This window comes from Lathamus discolor, chromosome 10 (assembly GCF_037157495.1).
Source record: "Lathamus discolor isolate bLatDis1 chromosome 10, bLatDis1.hap1, whole genome shotgun sequence".
NCBI lineage: Eukaryota > Metazoa > Chordata > Aves > Psittaciformes > Psittacidae > Lathamus > Lathamus discolor.
In genome coordinates this window covers 6,109,432-6,129,354 of record NC_088893.1, presented here as the reverse complement: position 1 = coordinate 6,129,354, position 19,923 = coordinate 6,109,432, and the positions used below count along the sequence as shown (strand labels likewise).

The window sequence follows — 19,923 nt, the reverse complement described above, 5'->3', positions numbered from 1 at the left end:
GCCCCCTTCCCATCCCCATCCCAGGTTGGATCAAACCATCCCAGGGAGGGTTCGTGTCCAGGCTCAGGCCTGGACTGAATCACACCAAACCCCTCCCCGAGGGGGGCCGGAGACACCCCATGCACCCCGCCCCGACACCCCAGGGACGGCCACGTCAGCCGGATGCAGGTGCCTCATGCATGCACCAGTGCCCGGGGGGTTATATCGGCCCCGCGCCGCCCCCCGGCACCATCGCACCGCGGCAGGATGCAGCCGGTGCTCCTGGGGCTGATCCTGAGCCTGCTGACGGGGACAGGAGGGGAGGGGATGTGCGGGGACCCCCCCGCCGCCCCGGCCCACTCCATCCCTGCCCCGCAGCTCAGCGCCGAGGAGCGGCTCTCGCCCCACATGCCCGCGTCCCTGCGCTGCGACGCCTGCCACGCCATCGCCTTCCAGGTGGGGACCGGGGAGATGGGGCCCAGCGCCAGCAGTGAGAGCCCCGCAGGGATGCTCTGGCTGACGAGGTGCTGCTGGATCCCCAGAACAACCCTTTGGGGCCAGCGAGCTGCCTTGCTCATGGACCCGCCGTCCCCATGCAAAAGTAGGCCTCAAGGAAGAGGATGCAGACCCTGCTGGGGTGCGGGGTCCTGATGGAGGCTGCCACCCTTACTGGCCCATTTCTGCCCTTGTTCACCCTAGATTGAGAAGCAGCTGAGCAGGGCAGAGGGGAAGGTGGGCAAGAAGGTGCTGAGCGAGTCCGACTACATGGAGGTGCTGGAGAGGAGCTGCTCGCAGGGCTGGGAGAGGTGAGCGGGGTGTTCCTATGGGGGGTCCCTGGGGATGGGGTGTCCCAGAGATGGGGTCTCCCCACCCCCTGCCTCTCCCCGCAGCTATGGGGTGCAGGAGCTGGATGGGGAGAAGCGCCTGGCAGGGCCGGGGCTGTCAGTGCAGGAGCCCATGAGTGTGATGGTGACGGGGGGCCCCTGGCCGGGCAGGTAAGGCGGGGAGGGGGTGCCGGGCACTGTCCCCTCCCCACCACGGCACGGGGTGCGCTGTGCCCCACACGTGGCTCCCCGCAGGCTGTCCAAGATGTGCCACGGCGCCGTGGGGGAGCGGGGCGAGGCGCAGGTCTACGGGGCGCACCGGCGGGGCCCGGCCGCGCTGCGGGAGCTGCTGTGCCACGGGGACAAGGGGCCCTGCGCCGGCGGCAAGGCCGGGGGAGCGCCCCCCCCCAAGGCGCTGCAGAACGAGCTGTAGCCCCGCTGCGGTTAATGCTTAATGCCCCGGCGACCTTCGGAACCGACTTCGTCCCCAGCGGGAGCCGCCGCGCCGGGAGCTGGGAGCTCCCCATGGCCGGTGTCACCGCGTCCCTCCGCGCCCGGCGCTGCCGCGGTGCTGCCGCCAACACCCAGGGGCCCGGCCCCCCCCCCCCCCCCCCTCCAGCGGGGCGCTGCTCCGGGCTCTGAGGTTTGACCCGCGCGGTGCTGCGCGCCCGCGGTGCCAGCCCCAATTAAAGGAGTTAATGGCTGATCCGTCCGCAGGCTGCACTCCCCGGTTTCACAACCCGCAGCCAATGGCCGCCTCGCTGCCTGCCGCCCCGTGCCACGGCCCGGGTGGTGACTAAAGTCCTCCCCATGGCCATAAAACCCCCCGTGCGGTGACATCGCCGCCGGGGCCGCAGCACCAGAGGATGGGGACGCGCTCGGGAGACCTGGCTCAGCCCCAGGTGAACGCAGCCTCCGACACCATCCCCATCCCTGCCCCTCCTCAGCCGTATCCCAGGCAGCAGGGAGGGAGGTGGGTGACGGGGGGGGGGGGGACGGGACTGGAGCCCCCGGTGATGGGCAGCTCAGGGCTGTGATGTCCAACAAAAGGCAAAGGATGGGGTGAGCCTGGGGGCTGCGGTGGAGCCCGGGACCAAGGGGACACGCGGGGATGCTGCGGCTTGGACTGGCTGTGCCACCCTTGCTGTCAGCGTGGTCCAGGCACCCAGGGGCAGGGCGGACCCCCCTTCACCCTCCCCTGGGGACAAACCACACGCAGGGACCGGTGGGTTTGGAACCCAGGCCCCTCTCTGGGGTCGGAGCCGCCGCACGCGCGGAGCCGTGGCCCTTGTGTCCCCCGGGCAGCGCCCCGTTCCTATGGGACACCCGGGACAACACTGACCCGGCTCCTCCTCGCCCCCACTGCAGAATGGGAGCCTGGCTCCCACCCCCACCGGCCCCCCTTGTCCCCCCGGGAAGGAGCCGCCCGCGGCGGGCAGGGTGAGTCCCGGGGCACCCCCGAACCCTCCTGCACTGCACCAGCGGCTGGGCACCGGGAGCGGGACCCCCCCATCCCTGAGGGCGCACGGGGTCCCTGTGCCACCCCCGGGGGCACTGCGGGGTCCCTGCGGCGAGCTGGGGCTGAGCCCAGTCCCCACACGCCAGGAGCCCAAGGAGGGCGCCAGGCCCCCCCGGCCGGAGGTGGACATGCTCTACAAGATCGAGGACGTGCCCCCCTGGTACCTCTGCATCCTGCTCGGCTTCCAGGTACGGCCTGGACAGGGGACAGCCCCCATGGGCCCTGCTCCCACCCCAGCCCCGCTGAGCCCCCTCTTCCGCCCCAGCACTACCTGACCTGCTTCAGCGGCACCATCGCTGTCCCCTTCCTGCTGGCCGAGAGCCTGTGTGTGGGCAAGGACCAGCTCACCGTCAGCTACCTCATCGGCACCATCTTCACCTGCGTCGGCATCACCACCCTCATCCAGACCACCGTGGGCATCAGGTAGAGGCGTGGTGCCGGGGGGACCCACTGCTGCTCCGCAGGCCATGGGCACAGCATCCCCTGCCCCCCCCAGGCTGCCCCTCTTCCAGGCGAGCGCTCTGGCCTTCCTCGTCCCGGCCAAGTCCATCCTGGCCCTGGAGAAGTGGCGCTGCCCCCCTGAAGGTGAGGGTAGAGGGGAGCAGGGAGGGGTCCAGCTGCTCCCCCCCCCCCCATCCAGGGACCACCTCATCCCCCTCCATCCCCAGAGCAGATCTACGGCAACTGGGTGCTGCCGCTCAACACGTCCCACATCTGGCAGCCCCGCATGCGAGAGGTACGGCCCCCCCGGCCCCGGGACCCCGCAGCGCCCCGCAGCGCACTGACCCCTGCCCTCCCTGCAGATCCAGGGAGCCATCGTCGTGTCCAGCCTGGTGGAGGTGGCCATCGGGCTGCTGGGGCTGCCCGGGGCGCTGCTCAGCTACATCGGGCCGCTGACCGTCACTCCCACCGTGTCCCTCATCGGGCTCTCCGTGTTCCAGGCGGCCGGCGAGCGGGCCGGCTCCCACTGGGGCATCGCGGCGCTGTACGGCACGGGGATGGGGGGACAAAGGGGTCGGGGTGTCCCTTGTGGAGCCAGGAGGATGCCGGGGGTACGAGGGGCCTCCCGCGTCTCTCTTCCCCCCAGGACCATCTTCCTGATCGTCCTGTTCGCGCAGTACCTGCGGCACGTCACCATCTGCCTGCCCGGCTACCGGCGCGGCAGGGGCTTCGTGCTGCTCCGCGTCCAGGTCTTCAAGATGTTCCCGGTAGGAACTGGCCGGGAGCCGCCAGGTCCTGGAGCATCCCCCAAGCCCTCCCTATGTCTACACACGGGCGATGCAGGGGGTGTGCCCGGTCCGTGCCCCTGCAGATCATCATGGCCATCATGGTGGTGTGGCTGCTCTGCTACGTGCTGACGCGCACCGGCGTCTTCCCCAGCGAGCCGGAGGCGTATGGATACAAGGCCAGGACGGACGCAAGGGGGGAGATCCTGTCCGTGGCACCCTGGTTTCGGGTGCCCTACCCCTGTGAGTGCCAGGCGGGGCCCTTCAACGCCCCTTCACGCTGAGGGGTGCAGCATCAGTTGGGCTGGGGAGCACCGGGGGTGTCGGGTCCCTGTGTTGGGACCCTGGCATCGTGCTCTGCTCCTGGCAGGCCAGTGGGGTCTGCCCACGGTGACCTCGGCAGCGGTGCTGGGCATGTTCAGTGCCACACTGGCGGGCATCATCGAGTCCATTGGGGACTACTACTCCTGTGCCCGGCTGGCAGGAGCCCCCCCGCCCCCCGTGCACGCCATCAACAGGTACAGCAGCTGCCCCCCCCCGGTACCCTGCTCATGCCATAGATCCCTGTGGGACCGGGCAGGGATGCTGCAGGATGGGGACCAGCCCGTTCGTGTTATTCCCAGGGGCATTTTCACTGAAGGCATCTCCTGCATCATCGCGGGGCTGCTGGGCACCGGCAACGGCTCCACCTCCTCCAGCCCCAACATTGGTGTCCTGGGCATCACAAAGGTACCGGGGCCTGGGCCGGGTCCCGCTCAGCCGGGGGACATGGGCACCGTCACCCGCTGCCCGTCTCCGTGCAGGTGGGGAGCAGGAGGGTGATCCAGTACGGGGCTGGGATCATGCTCCTGCTGGGCACCATCGGGAAGTTCACGGCGCTCTTCGCCTCCCTGCCCGACCCCGTCCTCGGGGGGATGTTCTGCACCTTGTTCGGTAACCTCGCCGCAGCCACCCCTCGAACCCGCCGCGCTGCCACCAGCACCCGGGGCCCTCTCCCTGCAGGCTCAGGGGGAGCCCAGGGGATGCCGGGTGGGCTTTGAGCCACCAGCGCACCCCGATGCCGGCCCCTGGCCGGCAGCAGCGGCACCGCGGGCACCTCCAGCACAGCCGTGTCTCCCCGGCAGGCATGATCACGGCCGTCGGCCTCTCCAACCTGCAGTTCGTCGACATGAACTCCTCCCGCAACCTCTTCGTGCTGGGCTTCGCCATGTTCTTTGGGCTGACGCTGCCGAACTACCTGGATTCCCACCCCAGGGCCATTAACACAGGTACCTGCCCGCCACGGAGAGCCCCAGTGCTGCGGGTCTGGGGAGCGAGGAGCGCAGATCCATGGATTAATGAGGTGAACCCAGCTCCCCGCAGCACGGCCCGGCTCAGTCCCCGCGCTCTTACAGGTGTCCCCGAGCTGGACCAGATCCTGACGGTGCTGCTGACGACGGAGATGTTCGTCGGGGGGCTCATTGCCTTCGTCCTGGACAACACCATCCCGGGTAATGGAAGCACACGGGGCCACAAGGGGTAACTGGGGGGGCTGGTTTGGAGCTACAATAGGGGCTCACAGGGCGAGGGGTCTGACCCGGTGCCGGCTGCCGCAGGGACGCAGGAGGAGCGAGGGCTGGTGCAGTGGAAGGCGGGCGCGCACTCGGACAGCACCTCCAGCGCCAGCCTCCGGAGCTACGACTTCCCCTTCGGGATGGGCGCGGTGCGGCGCAGCCGGTGGCTCCGGCGGGTCCCCGTCTGCCCCCTGTTCACCGGGTTCAAGGCCCGGGCGAGGGGCGGCGGCGCAGCAGCCACAGACGTGCAGGACGCGGCCGATGGGGTCTCGGTGTGCACCAAGGTGTGAGCGAGCGGAGGGGAGGGCTCGTGCCCCAGTGCCGGAGAGGCCGAGCAGAGCTCCATGGGTGCTGTCCGGGCACCAAAGCCGAGGCTTCCGGTGCTCATCTCCAACGCAGGGTTAGGGAAACTCCAAGCTGCCCTCTGGGGACAGCCCGAGCTCCCGGGTGCCGGCCTGGGGACCGTGGCCCCCAGGTCACCGCTCCACCAAGCTCTGGCCGGTGGAGCTCAGTCAGTCTGAAGCTCGTCAGACACCATCGGAGGCACGGACTCACGCTGTGCCCTTGGCTTCAGCAGGGCCACCCGGTGGCTGGCGTGGGCTCTGTGTGGGGTGCAGCATCCACACCAGTGTAAGAGGCCGACTTCAAGATCATGCATTGAAAGTAATAAAATAAGATTGAAGCCCTCCCAGTGTCTTTGCTGCATCCTGCACCATTCCCTCCACCCTCCTCGCGTTGCAAAGGCATCAGCAGCTTTCCATGCTCCTGCCTGGGCTGTCCAACATGGACACGGGCTGGGTTTCACCCAGCTCAAGCAGCCCCATGGTCAGGGGGCTTCTGCCCCAACCCCAGTGCAGTGGGGGATGGCTCAGCACGAGCCCTTGTCAGACCCTCAGGGAATGAAACCAGGACAGTTCAGTAAGGGAAAAGGGGAAAACCCCACCCACACCCCCGAGTGATGCAAACACACCTGCTCACACCTCCCACAGGCACAGCATGGAGGAGCCCCCCCTCTCCTGCTGCTGACCCAGTGTTGCTGCGGAGCTTGATGCGACAGAGTGTGCAACACCTCTCTGGGCAGCTCTGTCCTCCCCAAGCATCGTGCCCACCCGCTGGGGCTGGGTCAGGAGAAAGCCCCAGCCCTGTTCAACACCAGCCACAGCACCCACCCCGCTATCAGCTCTGGTTCAGCCACAAACCCCAGGCCCAGCCGGGCGGTCTGGGAGTTCACCTCCGATAAAGGTGCCGCTGGTACAGCTTGCTGAGATACAGCGGGGAAAACAGCACTGGAACCGCGCTGCTCCCTTTCACAGCGGCAGCATTCAGGTGCCAATCACCCCCAGCCAACCGCACCCGGCTGAAACTCGGGCCGGAGGCTCCTGCCAAGCCAGTGCCGCAGCGTGCAGGGGTTCGCTGCTCACACTCACAGTCCACCTAAAAATAAGGCAGCACATGGCTGCTTCCTGACCTTCTGTCTTCAGATGTACGGGTTTGAACTGTAGCCAAGCCGGTGAAACACCAGAAGAGGACTGCTGCTTCTCTAGGGCCAGATCTCACGTTAGGAAAGCACTGCTCAGTAAGGAGCCAGGATAACTGGTGAATGTTCTGAAGAGCAACAGCAAAAAGAGTTGGTTCGGCAGAGTTCCGCTAAGAGGGTTGGACAAGAAACCTGGAGAGGGTCTTTGGACAAGGCCCTGTAGGGACAGGACAAGGGGAATGGCTTTAACCTGCCCGAGGGGAGACTGAGCTGAGCTCTTTAGGCAGAAGCTCTTCCCTGTGAGGGTGCTGAGGCGCTGGCACAGGGTGCCCAGAGAAGCTGTGGCTGCCCCATCCCTGGCAGTGTTCAAGGCCAGGTTGGACACAGGGGCTTGGAGCAAGCTGCTCCAGTGGAAGGGGTCCCTGCCCGTGCCAGGGGTTGGAGCTGGATGAGCTTTAAGGACCCTTCAACCCTAACAACTGTGTGATTGTACAAAGACCAACACAGTGATGTGGGTAACCCCTGCATAAAGGCACCACTCCTGCACATCCTGCAGCACTGTGTGATTTCCAAAGTGTTTTCAGTTGGTTTAACTGGAGCTTAAAGACAAAATAAAAGATATTAAGAGCAAGGCTGGGTAAAGTTATAAAGCAAAGGGGGATCAGCTCAGCCACAGCCCCCCAGTTCACAGAGTAAGGCTGGGGAGCACCCCAGCTCCAGCAGCCCCACTCTGACACCCCCTTTACAGGGTGCTGCCTGCTGTCAGCGAGGGCTGCCCATGCTGCCAGCAGCACTTGAGCTGCACCAGGATTAGCAGCAGTGAGAAGGAAGGAAAATCTGCCCAGGCAGGCAGGCAGGCAGGAGGAAAGAGTCCAAGCTCACATGAGTGTCCTGGGCTATCACCTTACAAAGAGCCCTAAGGGAAGTGTATCGGCAGCACACCCTCCCTCGCCCCTGCACGCTGCCAGCAGCACATTCACGAGACAGCCACCACGTCAGTTCTACTCTTATTTATTTTTTTAAATATTTTTGAAAAAATATAATTTTTTTACAATATTTTCAACTTAAACACTATTCACACTGAACACGTATGGCAGCTTAACCTACCCCAGTATGAAGTTTAAGAAGCCAAAACTGTTCTAGCTTTATTAAAAGAAAAAAACAAAAATGAAACAAAAGAAGTTGTTGTGCTGTAGACTATCGTGTAGTGATGATTAAACAAAGCAAGGGCAAAGCACCACTCAAATCACTAACGCTAGGCTTGGCTTGGTTAAACCCAGCTCTAATAAAGTCGTATGCTAAAAGTTACATAGGCAGTGCTATGTATTTATCTGGGTTCTTGGAAGAAATTGTGATGAAACTCACATCTCCTTGAACATAATCGGGAAGTTGGAGCATTTCTAACATGATCACGTACTGCGAAGCGCGGGGGATTCCTCCTTCCAGCCCCTCGGGTGTTAGCTCAGTAGCTGAGATCTACGACTCTGCACAGGTCTGTAAGGTTTCGGTTACAGCTCATGCTGCTGCAAAGGAGCATGAGGGTTTCTTTAAGGGGAAAAATTAACATTAGTAACAGTATTTCCAAGGAAAGTTAGCCTATTTGCATAACAATCAGATATCCTTGCTTGCTTTTTGTCCCGAAGTTAAGGCATTATCAGGTGCAAGCTAGCACCAGTTAACACAGACCATCCATGGCAAATTCCAAGTCCTGTTTTAGAAAGACAGAGTCTGCAGAAGGTTTTATAAATGTGGTACTTTGTCTCAACTTGACTGGTGCTTCTTACCTCACTGCCTCCTTGCAGAGAGCCAGTGCCCAATTATGTTTCCATTAAACTTTTGACAGATTTACTTAATAACAGTCTCAGCACTTTTATTGAGCATGCAAGACTAACAAAACTTTGGCAATGCATAAGTGTAACACAGTGACAAGAAGAGAGAGCTTTTACAATTAAATCTTCTAATACTGGCTTCACAGTGTGGAAATTGTGCTACATCCACCAAGAGAGGGCCCAGTCTACTCAAATATTTAAGTACTTCACCCCAGGAACAAACTCCTTTGCGTTTGGATTCAGATTACTCTTGACCTGAGGAAGGGAAAAACAGAAGTCTAGTTGAATCATTATTTTCATCCTCCATTTTTAAGCTGACAGCATTAGGAACAGTTTATGGGTTTAGAGTAACAGTCAGGCATGTGATGTGGGTTTTGCATCTATCAAGAGCCTCTCTGATCACTAAAAGAGCACACTCCTCTGTGCTAGTAGCCCAGTTATCCACCCTTCCTTAGCACCACCTGGGTGTTTCAGTCAGATGAGGGCTCAGGGAAGGAGAAACAAGGAAACCACAGGCATGCATCAAATGCAGCTACTTGGCTTAATGCTGAAAAAGCTTTTTCTGAAGCCGAGCTGCTAAACTGTGCAATGAGGTTTTTAGATCTTGCTTATTTAAGCAAGACGAGACTTGTTCCAGGAACTTCGTCCACTTCTGGGAATTTAATGTATATGAGCACTGTATTGATTTGCTACATTTCCATGCCTGTGACTACCCTGTCCTGATACTTGGCAAGCTGCTGCTCTGCAATGTCCTGCAGTTATAGGCAGGCAGCATCTTCAAACTGAGTTCTTTATCATGAGGAAATGGAGGGTTAGGCTTTTGTGTTCCAAAACTGCTGCCAGCAGCTACTTAAGCTTGGAGAAGTAGGACCTGACAGTGGTTTTTGTACTCTGTACCAGCACCAGTGTATTATGTTAGGGAAAATAGGTATGCGGTGCCCCTTCCGATCAGTTAAGCTCTGACAAGTCACACAGTAAGAACGAGGGAAATAGTCTGTGGGGCTGCTTTTCCTTTCCCTAGAATCTCTACAAAAGGGATCTGCTATGGTTTGCACAGCCCAAACCAGAACACAGCTCATTCCTACCCCACACATAACTGGTGACAGATGCTCAGTTAAACCTTTGCAGTCTTGTCACCAAATGGCACTTCAGTGTCCGTGCTTCACACACTGCCTTTTTTTCTTAACATGCTCTGTATCCCCAAACCCACTTGAGTTTATGCCATGGGCTAGGAAAGGCCCCATGTGGTTATGAAGAAAACCACTGAACAGGTCACACCACCTGGGGGAACATCCCTTGCCCAACTGTTCCACATTCCCCCTCCACCAGAGCCAGGCACAGTTTAAGAGTCTCTGGCTTATGTGTAAAGGATTTTGCCCTGCCATTATCACCCATAAAAGTCAGCCTTGGCCAAAGAGATGTCAAGCTTGAGAAATATGATGAGAAACCAATTTACCACCAGATCCTCCAGTGATGAGCTGTCACTGATAACAAGGTCATTGAACTGGTCCTGGATTTGATCCATTGTTTGTGGGAGATCACGGGCTGGAATAAACCATTCATGCTCCTCCTCTTCTTCCAGCATCTCCTGGAAGCAGCGCTCAATAAATTCTTCTTCCCACAACTCCTCTTCGATCTACACAATGAGAAGAAACTGCTTCATCAACAAACTTCTTAAGAGCTTGGGTCTTCATTCCAAGGTCTGTGCACCCAGCTGGCTTGCTTTCTAGCTATGCACCAGGACTTGCAGCAGAACACCATGTTCGTGCTACAGGGAGGCAATCAGCTTGGGTTTTTTAATGTAGGAAAGTGCTTTGTCCCAGGAACTTGGACTGCAGATAAAGGAAATGGCAGGAGAACACCCCAGCTGTTCCATTTGCTGCTTGTTACAAGCTCAAGGAGAAGGAAAATATTGGTTCCAAGCGAAAATTTCAGACGTACCAACTAGCCTGGACTCAACTCACTGCGAGTATGAGGAAGGGAATAGGGACAACACATGCAGCCAGGCACACTCCATAGGAAAGTGTCCTCCAAGACTCTTGCAGAAAAAATAACCACTGCCTGTGCCTTGGCACGGGGAACAAGCAGCATTTCCTTGGCTTTAGGTTATGTGTTCACCCAACACAGCTCTCCTAAGGAACTCCACATGATCTCAGTGGTTGTTAAGAATGCTGACCTGCTGTGCTCTACGCAGGGCAAATCAACTGATGCAGAACTGCCACATGTTGCAAAGACTAAAGGAAAGTTTTGCTTGGTTGTTCAGTAAACAAGCTTTGAAGAGAGTTCATCCCAACAAGTTTTCCATGTCCTGCATTGCAGTACTTAAGCAGGGAAATAGAAGCTGGTGTGAATGACTTGCCAGAATGGAAAAATTATTCAAGACATATTTAAAAGTTCACTCAATGGAAGCTCAAACAAGTTTTCCTATCTACCCTGCACTCTGAAATTAAACACATACTTGACCCTGAAGTGGAAATTCAGTTACGTACCACAGATACCAAACCAGAAAATGAAAGCCAGAGTTGAGGATTGCTGCAATATGTAGGTCGCCTGTGCCTGGGGCAAACACACTCACCAGCTCAGCTGGTGCTCAAGAAATGCAGCCTGGGGAACACAGACTCATCACCATATGCTCTAAGCCACTGTCACACAATTCAAACCCTGCACGAAGCCCTGACTTTGTGGTTTCCTCAACAGAGCACTCCAGCAAGGACAGGAGTCTCCCACCAACACTCCTTGAGGCACTGTGTCCGTCCTGCGCTGGGTAGAAGGCAGTGGTAGGCATACAGCCACAAGCCAGTGTTACAGCAGGGGCTGCCTGGCACCAGTTGTTACATGGTTGTACACCTACAGGTGCCTACAGCAGCAGTTCCAGAAGTGTTAAATAACATTTAGTTCCCCAAATGCCTCGAAATTAAGACTGCCTGTTTAGATTTTCCAGCTCAAGTTTAACTTGCTCAGGTTCCCACCAAGAGATTTCCCTACTGCTGCACAACTGGGCTGCCATGTGGTGTTTGCCTGCCTGAATACAACCAGTCTTCCCCCATGCTCCCACCTTTCCTCTACTCTGTTTATTCATGGCACAACGCTCAGCTGCTTCCTCAAGAGCTACACATCCCCTATTCCAGCGGCAGTACAGTGCCCAGGAAGAAACAGCCACCCAATGGGAAACAGCACCGAGAGCATCCTGGCCTTTTATGCACGAGAGAATTTACATCTGGCGAGCAACCTGAATTTCAGATTAGCTTTGTACCCTGCTGGCACCCTAGAGAGCAGCAGACATCCCATTTCAGCCACTCAGACTTCAGCACAGCCAAACTGCGCAGAGAAAGCAGCTACGCGAATACAAAGACCAAGCTATGATTGTAAAGGGGGCTGTGGGAAGAGGCTGTTCCTCTTCCACAGGAGAGAAACTGTGTCAAGATGCAAGGTGAGAGATGGAGTTTAAGGCTTCCTTCCTATCTGGTTGCGAAGGCAAGCTGTAAGACAGACACTTCAGTATTAAGCAATGACCAGGACTATCACCCAACAGCTATGTCCACTGACTCCCTTTGGAACAGCAGCCTTGGGAGAGGCAGGGAGGCACTGGGACATACCCAATTCAGAACTACAGCATGTCTGTACACATAAAACCTCTGCAGGCCAGCAGCCTACCTACACCCATCCCTTCCAAAGTGCCAATAAACTCCGCCAACGTTGTTTCCCTCCCTCCTGCAGCAGCAGGGAATTACTGGATGCATACTTCTCATATTTTCCACCAGGATTACAGAAAACTCATATTGCCAGAGAAGCTGAGATCTGTCTGTTCCACGGGGTTCTTCAGCAAGCTCATTTAAAAACCCCATCTCTAAAGGACTGCCAGTCTTTGACCCCAGTTGCTAAGCCACAGCACCTTTCCCTTCAGCTAGAGAAGGGTAAAGCATATTACAACACATTTAGAGAAGGAAATGACTTGCCTGCCTGTTGAATTCCTCCTCATTCTCCATCCACATGTACTCCGCAAAGGGATTGTCATCTTCATGAGAATGACCATTTATGATCACATCTTCGCTGATGATGCTCGGGCTGGTGCTGCTGCGACTCGGATCTTTCATGGCTGCGTCTTTGAGTCAACGTCTGCAATTAAGAAATGCAGTAATTAAAGAGGTACAGATTCACTCACCACCCTGCTCTACACAAGGGAAGGCTGTGCATGGATGTGAAGGCTCTGGGTAGCCCTGCAGTGGCTGCAGCAGGGCTCTGCTCACTGCAACAGGAGCATCAGAAACGCTGCTTCCATTGTATGCAGAGTGACTAATTAATTTCCTCAAATTAAAGCTCGTCTAATCAGCAAATGCCAAGCACTGAGGCCAATTAAAAGGGACAGAAAACAGCAGAAAGCATGCGTGCTTGCCAGTAGGAACATATTTAAGGCAACACTGAAGACACAAAAAGGAAAACTTGCTTTCCAAAACACTTTCAAAGCTCCTACCCGAGTTTCAACAAACTCCACTGGAGATGAACAGTGCCCACTGCCTGTACTAGTTCAGAGGCAGTGGGCAGCGCTTCAGGGGAATTCCCAAGGATACTCATGCTAGGGGAAACTCGGCTCGGCTTTTAGCCCACCCAAATTCTATTACAGGACATCCTACTGCCTAGGAAACTTCAGGTAAAGCCGACATCATAATGCATTGGAAGCCAGTGCGTGCTCCCCTCTCTTCCCACTTCATTAGCAAGGGTTGAGTCACGCCTGGAGAGCACTCAACACTTCTGTGTGTGAATGCTATGTGATACGGCAGCATCCCAGGCTCCAGGAATGAAGGTACAGTTGGCAAGTGTGTCTTGTTCCACCTAACCCCAGTCAAAAGCAGGACAGAGCCTAAATTTGGGCTGAACCCTTGTCACAAGGAGGGTGCTGCAGCCTTTCTGTCAGTCTGGGTGAAGCTTGTAACTGAGCAGAGACCAAAGTCTGCTCCTCACAGCCCATGTCGTAACTGAAAACCTCATTTTACGAGGCAAGGCTGCTGCTTTCCTGCACCATGTTTAGCTACAGGTATCAATACTGGAAAAGCTGAGTAGTTTTAGCTACCAATACTGGCAGTGTTAAACATTATACAAAGCATGTATGAGGCAATGAGCTAAAAAAAACCCACCCCAAATCAAACTTGAATGTTCTTCTAGTGCTAACAATTTGCAATGGTGTGATGCAGCAGGCAGAGAAAATAGGTTTATTTCATTCTCAAATAAACATTTTTAGCCCATTCCCTGCATATGAAAATATTAGTTGCAGAAGAAGGTATCAAAATACAGCCTCCATTGTGATTAGAGTACAAGGGCTTATCACATAGAACCTCCTGTTTTGTCTTTATATTTCATTTGCTCCTTTTATCTACGGAATTTATGCAAGTTTTGGTTCAAAATGTCTTCTTGATAATCCCAGGTCAAAACCCTGCCACATCCAAGTGATCAGTTAAGAAAAAAACAAAGATAAAGGGACTTGCCTGGCTTGTTCTATTCAAGGTTTTTAAATCAAAGGCAAACCCGAGCACGGAAGTCACTGGAGCTCCCTTAGGAAGTACAACAAATGAGACCAGAACCCGGGTATTCTAGCAAGAGAAAACAGGTTCTTTTTGATGTTCTTTCAAAACAAACTTGCAAAGGCTTACTGGCAGCATTTAACATCAGACAGGAAAAGACACTGCACTCAACACCCTAAGTCAACCTTGAAACTGCTTTAAGCACCTTCAGCTGCTCACAAGCTAACAAACAGGCTGCACTAGAAGCAATAAAAGACCTCAGAGTCTCAAATGCCTAAATTCTTCCTTTTTTTAGCTGACAAAGTCAGCATTTTCACTTGTGGAGTGAATCCTGGTACTGACAATTCACCAGGCTTTGTGCACATAAAGATCCACACCAAGGGGAACAACTGCAGTAGCAGTGTAAGGTACTCAAGGCCACATTCCAGGCAACTTCTATACAGAGAAGACTGCACCCAGGCGAGTCCATAATGGTAAAAATAAAAAATAATATTAAAAAAATCACAACCTACTTGTCTGTGCAAAAGCTTGAAAGGTTCATTTATTGAATCATGGGCTGGTTTTCCAATTTCTTACGTGTTCCCATAGAACATGAGCTATTTGCTTTAGGAGTGAGGAAGAAGTTCAGTGTTCCACGTTTGGACTGAAACAACTTTTTCCATTAGTGCCCAAGGACGATGGGGATGATTATCTTCAAGAAAGATCCAGGGCTCAAGCTGAGCATCTCAAGTTTATCTGATGAAGCCCTAAATCTGCTAATGTTTTCCCACAGGAAAACAAGTCAACAAAACACTTTTGCATGAACAGTTAAGGAAGCCCCAGGCCAGTCCTGTACTCACAGCACTCCTCGTAAATTCATATTCTGCAAGCTGCAATACCACAGATAGAAAGAAATAAAACAATAACTAAATCTCTCCATTTCGCCCTTTTCAGATACAAACCAGCTGGCTTTCTGTGCTCATTGGTAAGGACAAGATTAGTCTCATTTCACCAGATACAGGCTTTTTAGTCATGAGCTACAGGCAATTCTGAGGAGGAGACATCAACACCACTTTGGTCTTGCAAAAAGGCACAATCCAAGGCAGCTGCTGCAGAAAACGAGCCACAGCGACAGGCTCCACTGTGTTGTGAACAAAAATAAGATATTTTCCATCTGGGAGTAGGTGGAAAGCAAAGGACCTCAAAGCTCCTTACACTGGAGCAGGGAACAGAGCATTAATAATGCTAAAGAACAGAAACTACGGAGAAGTTTGCCACATTGATGTGATTTGAGATCCAGCCCCAAATTATTCAGGCATTTTGGTGGGGAGTGGGGGTGATGCAGGAAGCACAGTGTAGATGGGTAAACCCCAGGATTTTTATCTTCCGAGTGAAGTCAGAAATTAGCTACCCTGCAACAACAGGATTTTCAGGTATCTCCAAGTGTTTTCTGTATGAGGTATGGCACACGTTACTCCAGAACATCATTAAGGCCCATTAACTTACCCACTCCCCTGAATTTCGCTGCACTGATAGCAATGAAGAAGAGCCCTGCACCAACCATCACCAAAATTCAAAGCTTTGCGATTGAAGGTTTTGCATTTAAACCCTCATCACAAAAGAAGATTATCCACTGCCTGCTTCAGAAAACAAGGTTAAGGGATCTAATTCCACCGGGTAAAACCTGTGTCCTCGCCCCTGATAACGAAAACAGAGGGAAAACACGAAGCTCTTTGCTTCAAGCTCCCAAACACAACACAGAGAGGGAGCCGAACACCCGGATCTCCGCAGAGCTTAAGTTTAAGCGAAGGTGTTTTAGCAGCAGGGGTTACTCTGCACTCCTGCCGAAGATGGTGGTACGCGTTTATTAACCAGCAACTGCTCTGGCGAGGGAGCAGCGCCGGCCAAGATTTTTGTTATCTAATTAGATTAGCAAGTGGCAGTTATCAAGTAAACGAACTACATTCCACATAATAAATAGATTTCTTAATCAACTTCGAGACGGTGCCAACGGTATCGGATACAAACGCTCTGGAGCGTCGCACCGGGGTTGAGGGAGAACAGCCGCCCGGCTCGCCGAGGCGCACAAAGGAGCGGCGAGCACAGCCCTCGCCGAGGAGAGCGGGGCGGGCACGGCTGCCCGGCGCGGGGGAAAGCAGAGCCCGCTCTCTCCTCCGAGCTCTCCAGCACCGCGGACCCGTTTCGCAGCGGCGGGCTCCGGGCTCCGCCGCCACCGTCTCGGCCACGGCAGCGGAGCGGCCTCTGCCCCTCCCGGCGAGGCAGCGGCGATGACGCCTCGGGACCGCGGATTCCCCCCTTACCCCCCCCCCCCCCCAGCTCCCGGTCCCCCCGTGCCTCAGCTCCGGACCCGCGGCGCCGCCCCCCCCCCCCCCCCCCCGCTTTGTTCGCCCGCTGGGGCCGCCCCCGCGGCAGAGCTCGGTCCCGGCAGGCCCCGCGCCGCCCCCCCCCGGCAGGACCCGGATGGAGCCGCAGACAATGCGAACGGAGCCCGGGGCGGCCCCGCCGCGCAGGCCCCGCTCCCGCGGGGGAACGGGACTGGGGGGGTGCACCCGGCGCCGCCTCAGGGGAGGGGGCGGCTCCCCCCGCCCCCCGCCGGGCCAGCGGCCGCGGCGGCGGCCCGCGCGGCGCGCCCCGCCTCACCTGCGCGCAGAGGAAGGCCGCGCTGCGCCCGCCGCTCCGAGCTGCCCCTGCCCCTCCGCCGCTCCGCTCCGCTCCGCGCCCGCCGCCCCGCTCGCTCCCAGCGCCGCAGCCCGCCGGACGTGAGGTCACTTCCGCTACCTGCGTGACCTCACAGGCACCGCCCCTCTCCCCGGAAGCCGTGAGGAGGAATGCCGGGAGCTGTAGTCCGGGCCCGCCGCCATTTCGCGCAGCGGCGCGGGGCACGCCGGGAAGCGCAGTCCCGCCGGCAGGACGAGCCTCCATCTTGTGGCAGCGGCCGCGCTGGACCGAGCGGACACCGCAAAGCCAACCGCTTGCAGGCACACCTGCCGGGGGGCCGATCCCGCTGGGCACTGCCGCGGGCAGCGCTACCCAGGAGACCTGCCCCGCCGTGTCCTGTGCCCCGCGCCCGCGAGGGCTCCTCCAGGCCCCCTGAGGGGACAGCAGCGAGCCCCGGGCCCCACTGAGGGACAGGCAATCGAGTACCTTGTGACAAAGGCAGCCCTGCCCTGGACTCACGCACTGAAAGCGTGTAGTAGGAAACGGGACATAATGGACTCTCTTTTCTAGGCCCTGACTAAACCCTAGTTACAAAATGAGTTGAAGGAACAATTTCTGTTCTCTCCTTTGTCATCCCCACCTTGCTTGTTTTACTTAAGGGCAAAGTGGAAACGACTCCTTCAGACAGGACCTGCTAAACCCACTGCGCAGCGGCAGGGATCAGAGCCATGTCCTCACCCGTGCTTGCAAATGCTTTGCCTAAGTACGAGCTTTTCCACTCCTCTGATCTCTTCAAAGGAGTTCAACATCGCAGTTAAACGCCCCTTGCTCCATCCACTGGATCTGGAGTCGGGCAGCGCCACACAACCTGCTGGGCTCAAGCCCACCTCGGGATGAGGGACTCGTGGGATAACCCCTGCCAGAAGCCACCCACGGCAGGACACGTCCCTGCGCGCAAAGGAAGCCCCAGTGCGTGCTGGTGAGGGCTGCGCCGTGCAGGCGCCGGTAAGCGGCCGACGCCGAGCCCCTCAGCGCGGAGGAGCTGGGAGGAGGTTGCCGGGCTCACAGCGCAGCGCTGCTCCGCCCGTTCCGCCACCTGCCAGCCGGGAAGGGCGCCTGTGCCGGGAGCGCGGGGGCTGCCTGAGGAGAGCGGGTCGTTAACGCTGCTCGGCTCAGCCCTCCGCTTCCTTCCTTCCTTCCTCCGCACTTGCAGTAAGGGAGAACCGAGTCCACGCAGCCTGGGGTTGCTCGGGTTCTCTGGGGACAGGCTCCTGCCTACACTGGTTTTTATTGCTCACCGTTACTAACTTGCTTCCAGGGCCTTAAAGCTTCCTCTACAGCCTGTCATAAACTTACCTCCATGCCAAGTACAACCTTAAAATAACCCTGCAAGGATCAGCCTTAAAAAATCAAGCCTCCCATGCTGGAACTACTCGATAGTTCACAGCTATTTCCAATTCTGTTTTATATAAAGTCCAACATGACACCTGGCTCTATAAAGGAGGCGTCTCTTTCTACTTATGGCCCTGTTGTGCCTCTGCTGAACTACACAGTGCAAAGAGGCAACAGCCTCCGGTTTCTTTTCCAGTTGAAATTCATGTATGAAAGCTGGCATCTAAATTGCAGAACACCTAGTGTTTCATACTCCAGGCCTGCTGCCCCTCACCCCTGGACAGAGCAGATGCAGTTCTAAAGAGTGGCAAGAGCACATATCCATCTGTCACCAAAATGCATTTCTGGCATCTGCCCTCAAGACCAAGTTATTCCAATGCCTTTTTGTCAGGAATCAGCACAAGGCACGTAGCCGTGGACTGGTTTGGGTTGGAAGGGACCTTAAAGCTCATCCAGCTCCAACCCCTGCCACGGGCAGGGACCCCTTCCACTGGAGCAGCTTGCTCCAAGCCCCTGTGTCCAACCTGGCCTTGAGCACTGCCAGGGATGGGGCAGCCACAGCTTCTCTGGGCACCCTATGCCAGCACCTCAGCACCCTCCCAGGGAAGAGCTTCTGCCTAAGAGCTCATCTCAGCCTCCCCTCTGGCAGGTTAAAGACATTCCCCTTCACCTGTCCCTACAGGCCTTTGTAAAAATAAATCTCTCCACATTACAAAAGGTATCTTGCAGCAGCAGGTTTGATTTGACTTACTTCGTGGTGTGTAAAAGCATCATGTTATGCATATGCAGGTGTAATGACTTACACACAACTCATCATGGGTCTGAAGTAACAGGCATCCCTGCCAACACCCAAAACTGAGAGCTGATAGGAGGAATATTCCAACTTCAGCTGGACTATGCCACAACTCCTTTACACCTGGGAATTCTTTATGTTTGGATACCAAACATGATGTAACATCCTCCTACAGTTTAACCCCCAGCACTTACACAGGTTAGCATTTACAACAGGCCGAGGAGCAAGATCACAAACTGCACAGCTGCTTTACAGTGCAGGTGGTGGTTAAGGAAAGGCTACTTTAAAAATAAACCCCACATTTCCATGCATTATTCTGAACTGCATGGTGTAAGGAAACTTGAAATGCATGGGGGAGGTGGAGATCTTCAAAGGGAAATCTTACCTACCATCTTTAGAAAGGGGGATGACTACCAACCACTGACTGCTTTGAAGTCAAGTCCTCTGCTTGGCTGATGAACTAAGCAGCTTCTTGGAGGCAGATAAATGACAAGCATCCTCATGAACATGAGGGGGGCCTAGCACATCCCTCTGTAACACAGTCAAAACAGAACTGACCACAGGGCTGCAGCAGGGCTGCTGCTCCTCTCTTTCAGGAGCCTAGGAAAGGTGAGGAGGAGTTTTTAAGACTGCATCTCTGCATTGCCTTTAATCGATTTCACACAAGTGCACATAGAATTTAGCACAACTGATGAGCACAGTGTGCAAAGCAGTAACTTTGCTCTGTGAAAGTGCAAGAATGAGTCACTGCATGGTAAGATTCCCTAATTTGGATGTGCCATTTGAATAAAATCTGCACCACAAGCTGTGCATTAGCACTGCACCACTATGGAGTCCCCAGGGGAACTGCTGCCATCGCAGTAGGTGATATCTAAGTTATGCTTTTGCACAAAAGGGATCACACCTCCCCTTTTTTGTGAGGATCCAACAGCAGGAAGTTGCAACTGGAAAGACAAGTTAGCAAGACTTCACCTCCACAAAACCATCTTCTGTCTGCTAGAGGTATTTGCTTAACTAAATTAACCATCAGGGTTCAGCCCTCAACATCTGAAACCCCTTCTTTGGCACTGAAGCCTCCCTCAAGTTCAGGTTGGAGGAGGCATCCCTAGCCCTGTTTATCCACACGAACATGCTGTGTCTTCAGCTTCAGCTTTGAC

The 19,923-nt window shown here is 55.9% G+C and overlaps 3 protein-coding genes across 4 annotated transcripts; 2 read left to right on the top strand and 1 right to left on the bottom strand.

The window, feature by feature from the left end:
- Positions 1 to 164: 164 nt before the first annotated feature.
- MZB1 (marginal zone B and B1 cell specific protein) lies at positions 165 to 1,515 on the top strand. 2 transcript variants are annotated; one of them, XM_065690923.1, is made up of 5 exons: positions 165 to 435; positions 522 to 580; positions 679 to 785; positions 870 to 974; positions 1,059 to 1,515. In XM_065690923.1, the coding sequence occupies exons 1-5, from the start codon at positions 180 to 182 to the stop codon at positions 1,234 to 1,236; spliced, it is 705 nt and encodes a 234-aa protein (XP_065546995.1). In that variant the 5' UTR covers positions 165 to 179; the 3' UTR covers positions 1,237 to 1,515. The 2 variants fall into 2 exon arrangements, with proteins under 2 accessions (XP_065546995.1, XP_065546996.1); XM_065690924.1 differs by lacking the exon at positions 522 to 580 and having other exon boundaries at positions 221 to 435.
- SLC23A1 (solute carrier family 23 member 1) lies at positions 1,502 to 5,787 on the top strand. The gene is given in 17 exon segments (XM_065690921.1): positions 1,502 to 1,578; positions 1,580 to 1,629; positions 1,632 to 1,705; positions 2,172 to 2,243; positions 2,409 to 2,510; positions 2,588 to 2,745; positions 2,819 to 2,907; positions 2,991 to 3,058; positions 3,126 to 3,307; positions 3,410 to 3,530; positions 3,635 to 3,791; positions 3,919 to 4,066; positions 4,172 to 4,277; positions 4,352 to 4,481; positions 4,673 to 4,816; positions 4,943 to 5,038; positions 5,144 to 5,787. Coding segments are annotated over 17 exon segments (2,022 nt in total). The 3' UTR covers positions 5,392 to 5,787.
- A 1,786-nt stretch (positions 5,788 to 7,573) lies between these two features.
- Positions 7,574 to 16,671, bottom strand: PAIP2 (poly(A) binding protein interacting protein 2). The gene is made up of 4 exons (XM_065690601.1): positions 16,564 to 16,671; positions 12,364 to 12,523; positions 9,864 to 10,043; positions 7,574 to 8,662 (listed from the first exon to the last, which is right to left on the bottom strand). The coding sequence occupies exons 2-4, from the start codon at positions 12,499 to 12,501 to the stop codon at positions 8,597 to 8,599; spliced, it is 384 nt and encodes a 127-aa protein (XP_065546673.1). The 5' UTR covers positions 12,502 to 12,523; positions 16,564 to 16,671; the 3' UTR covers positions 7,574 to 8,596.
- Positions 16,672 to 19,923: the final 3,252 nt, after the last annotated feature.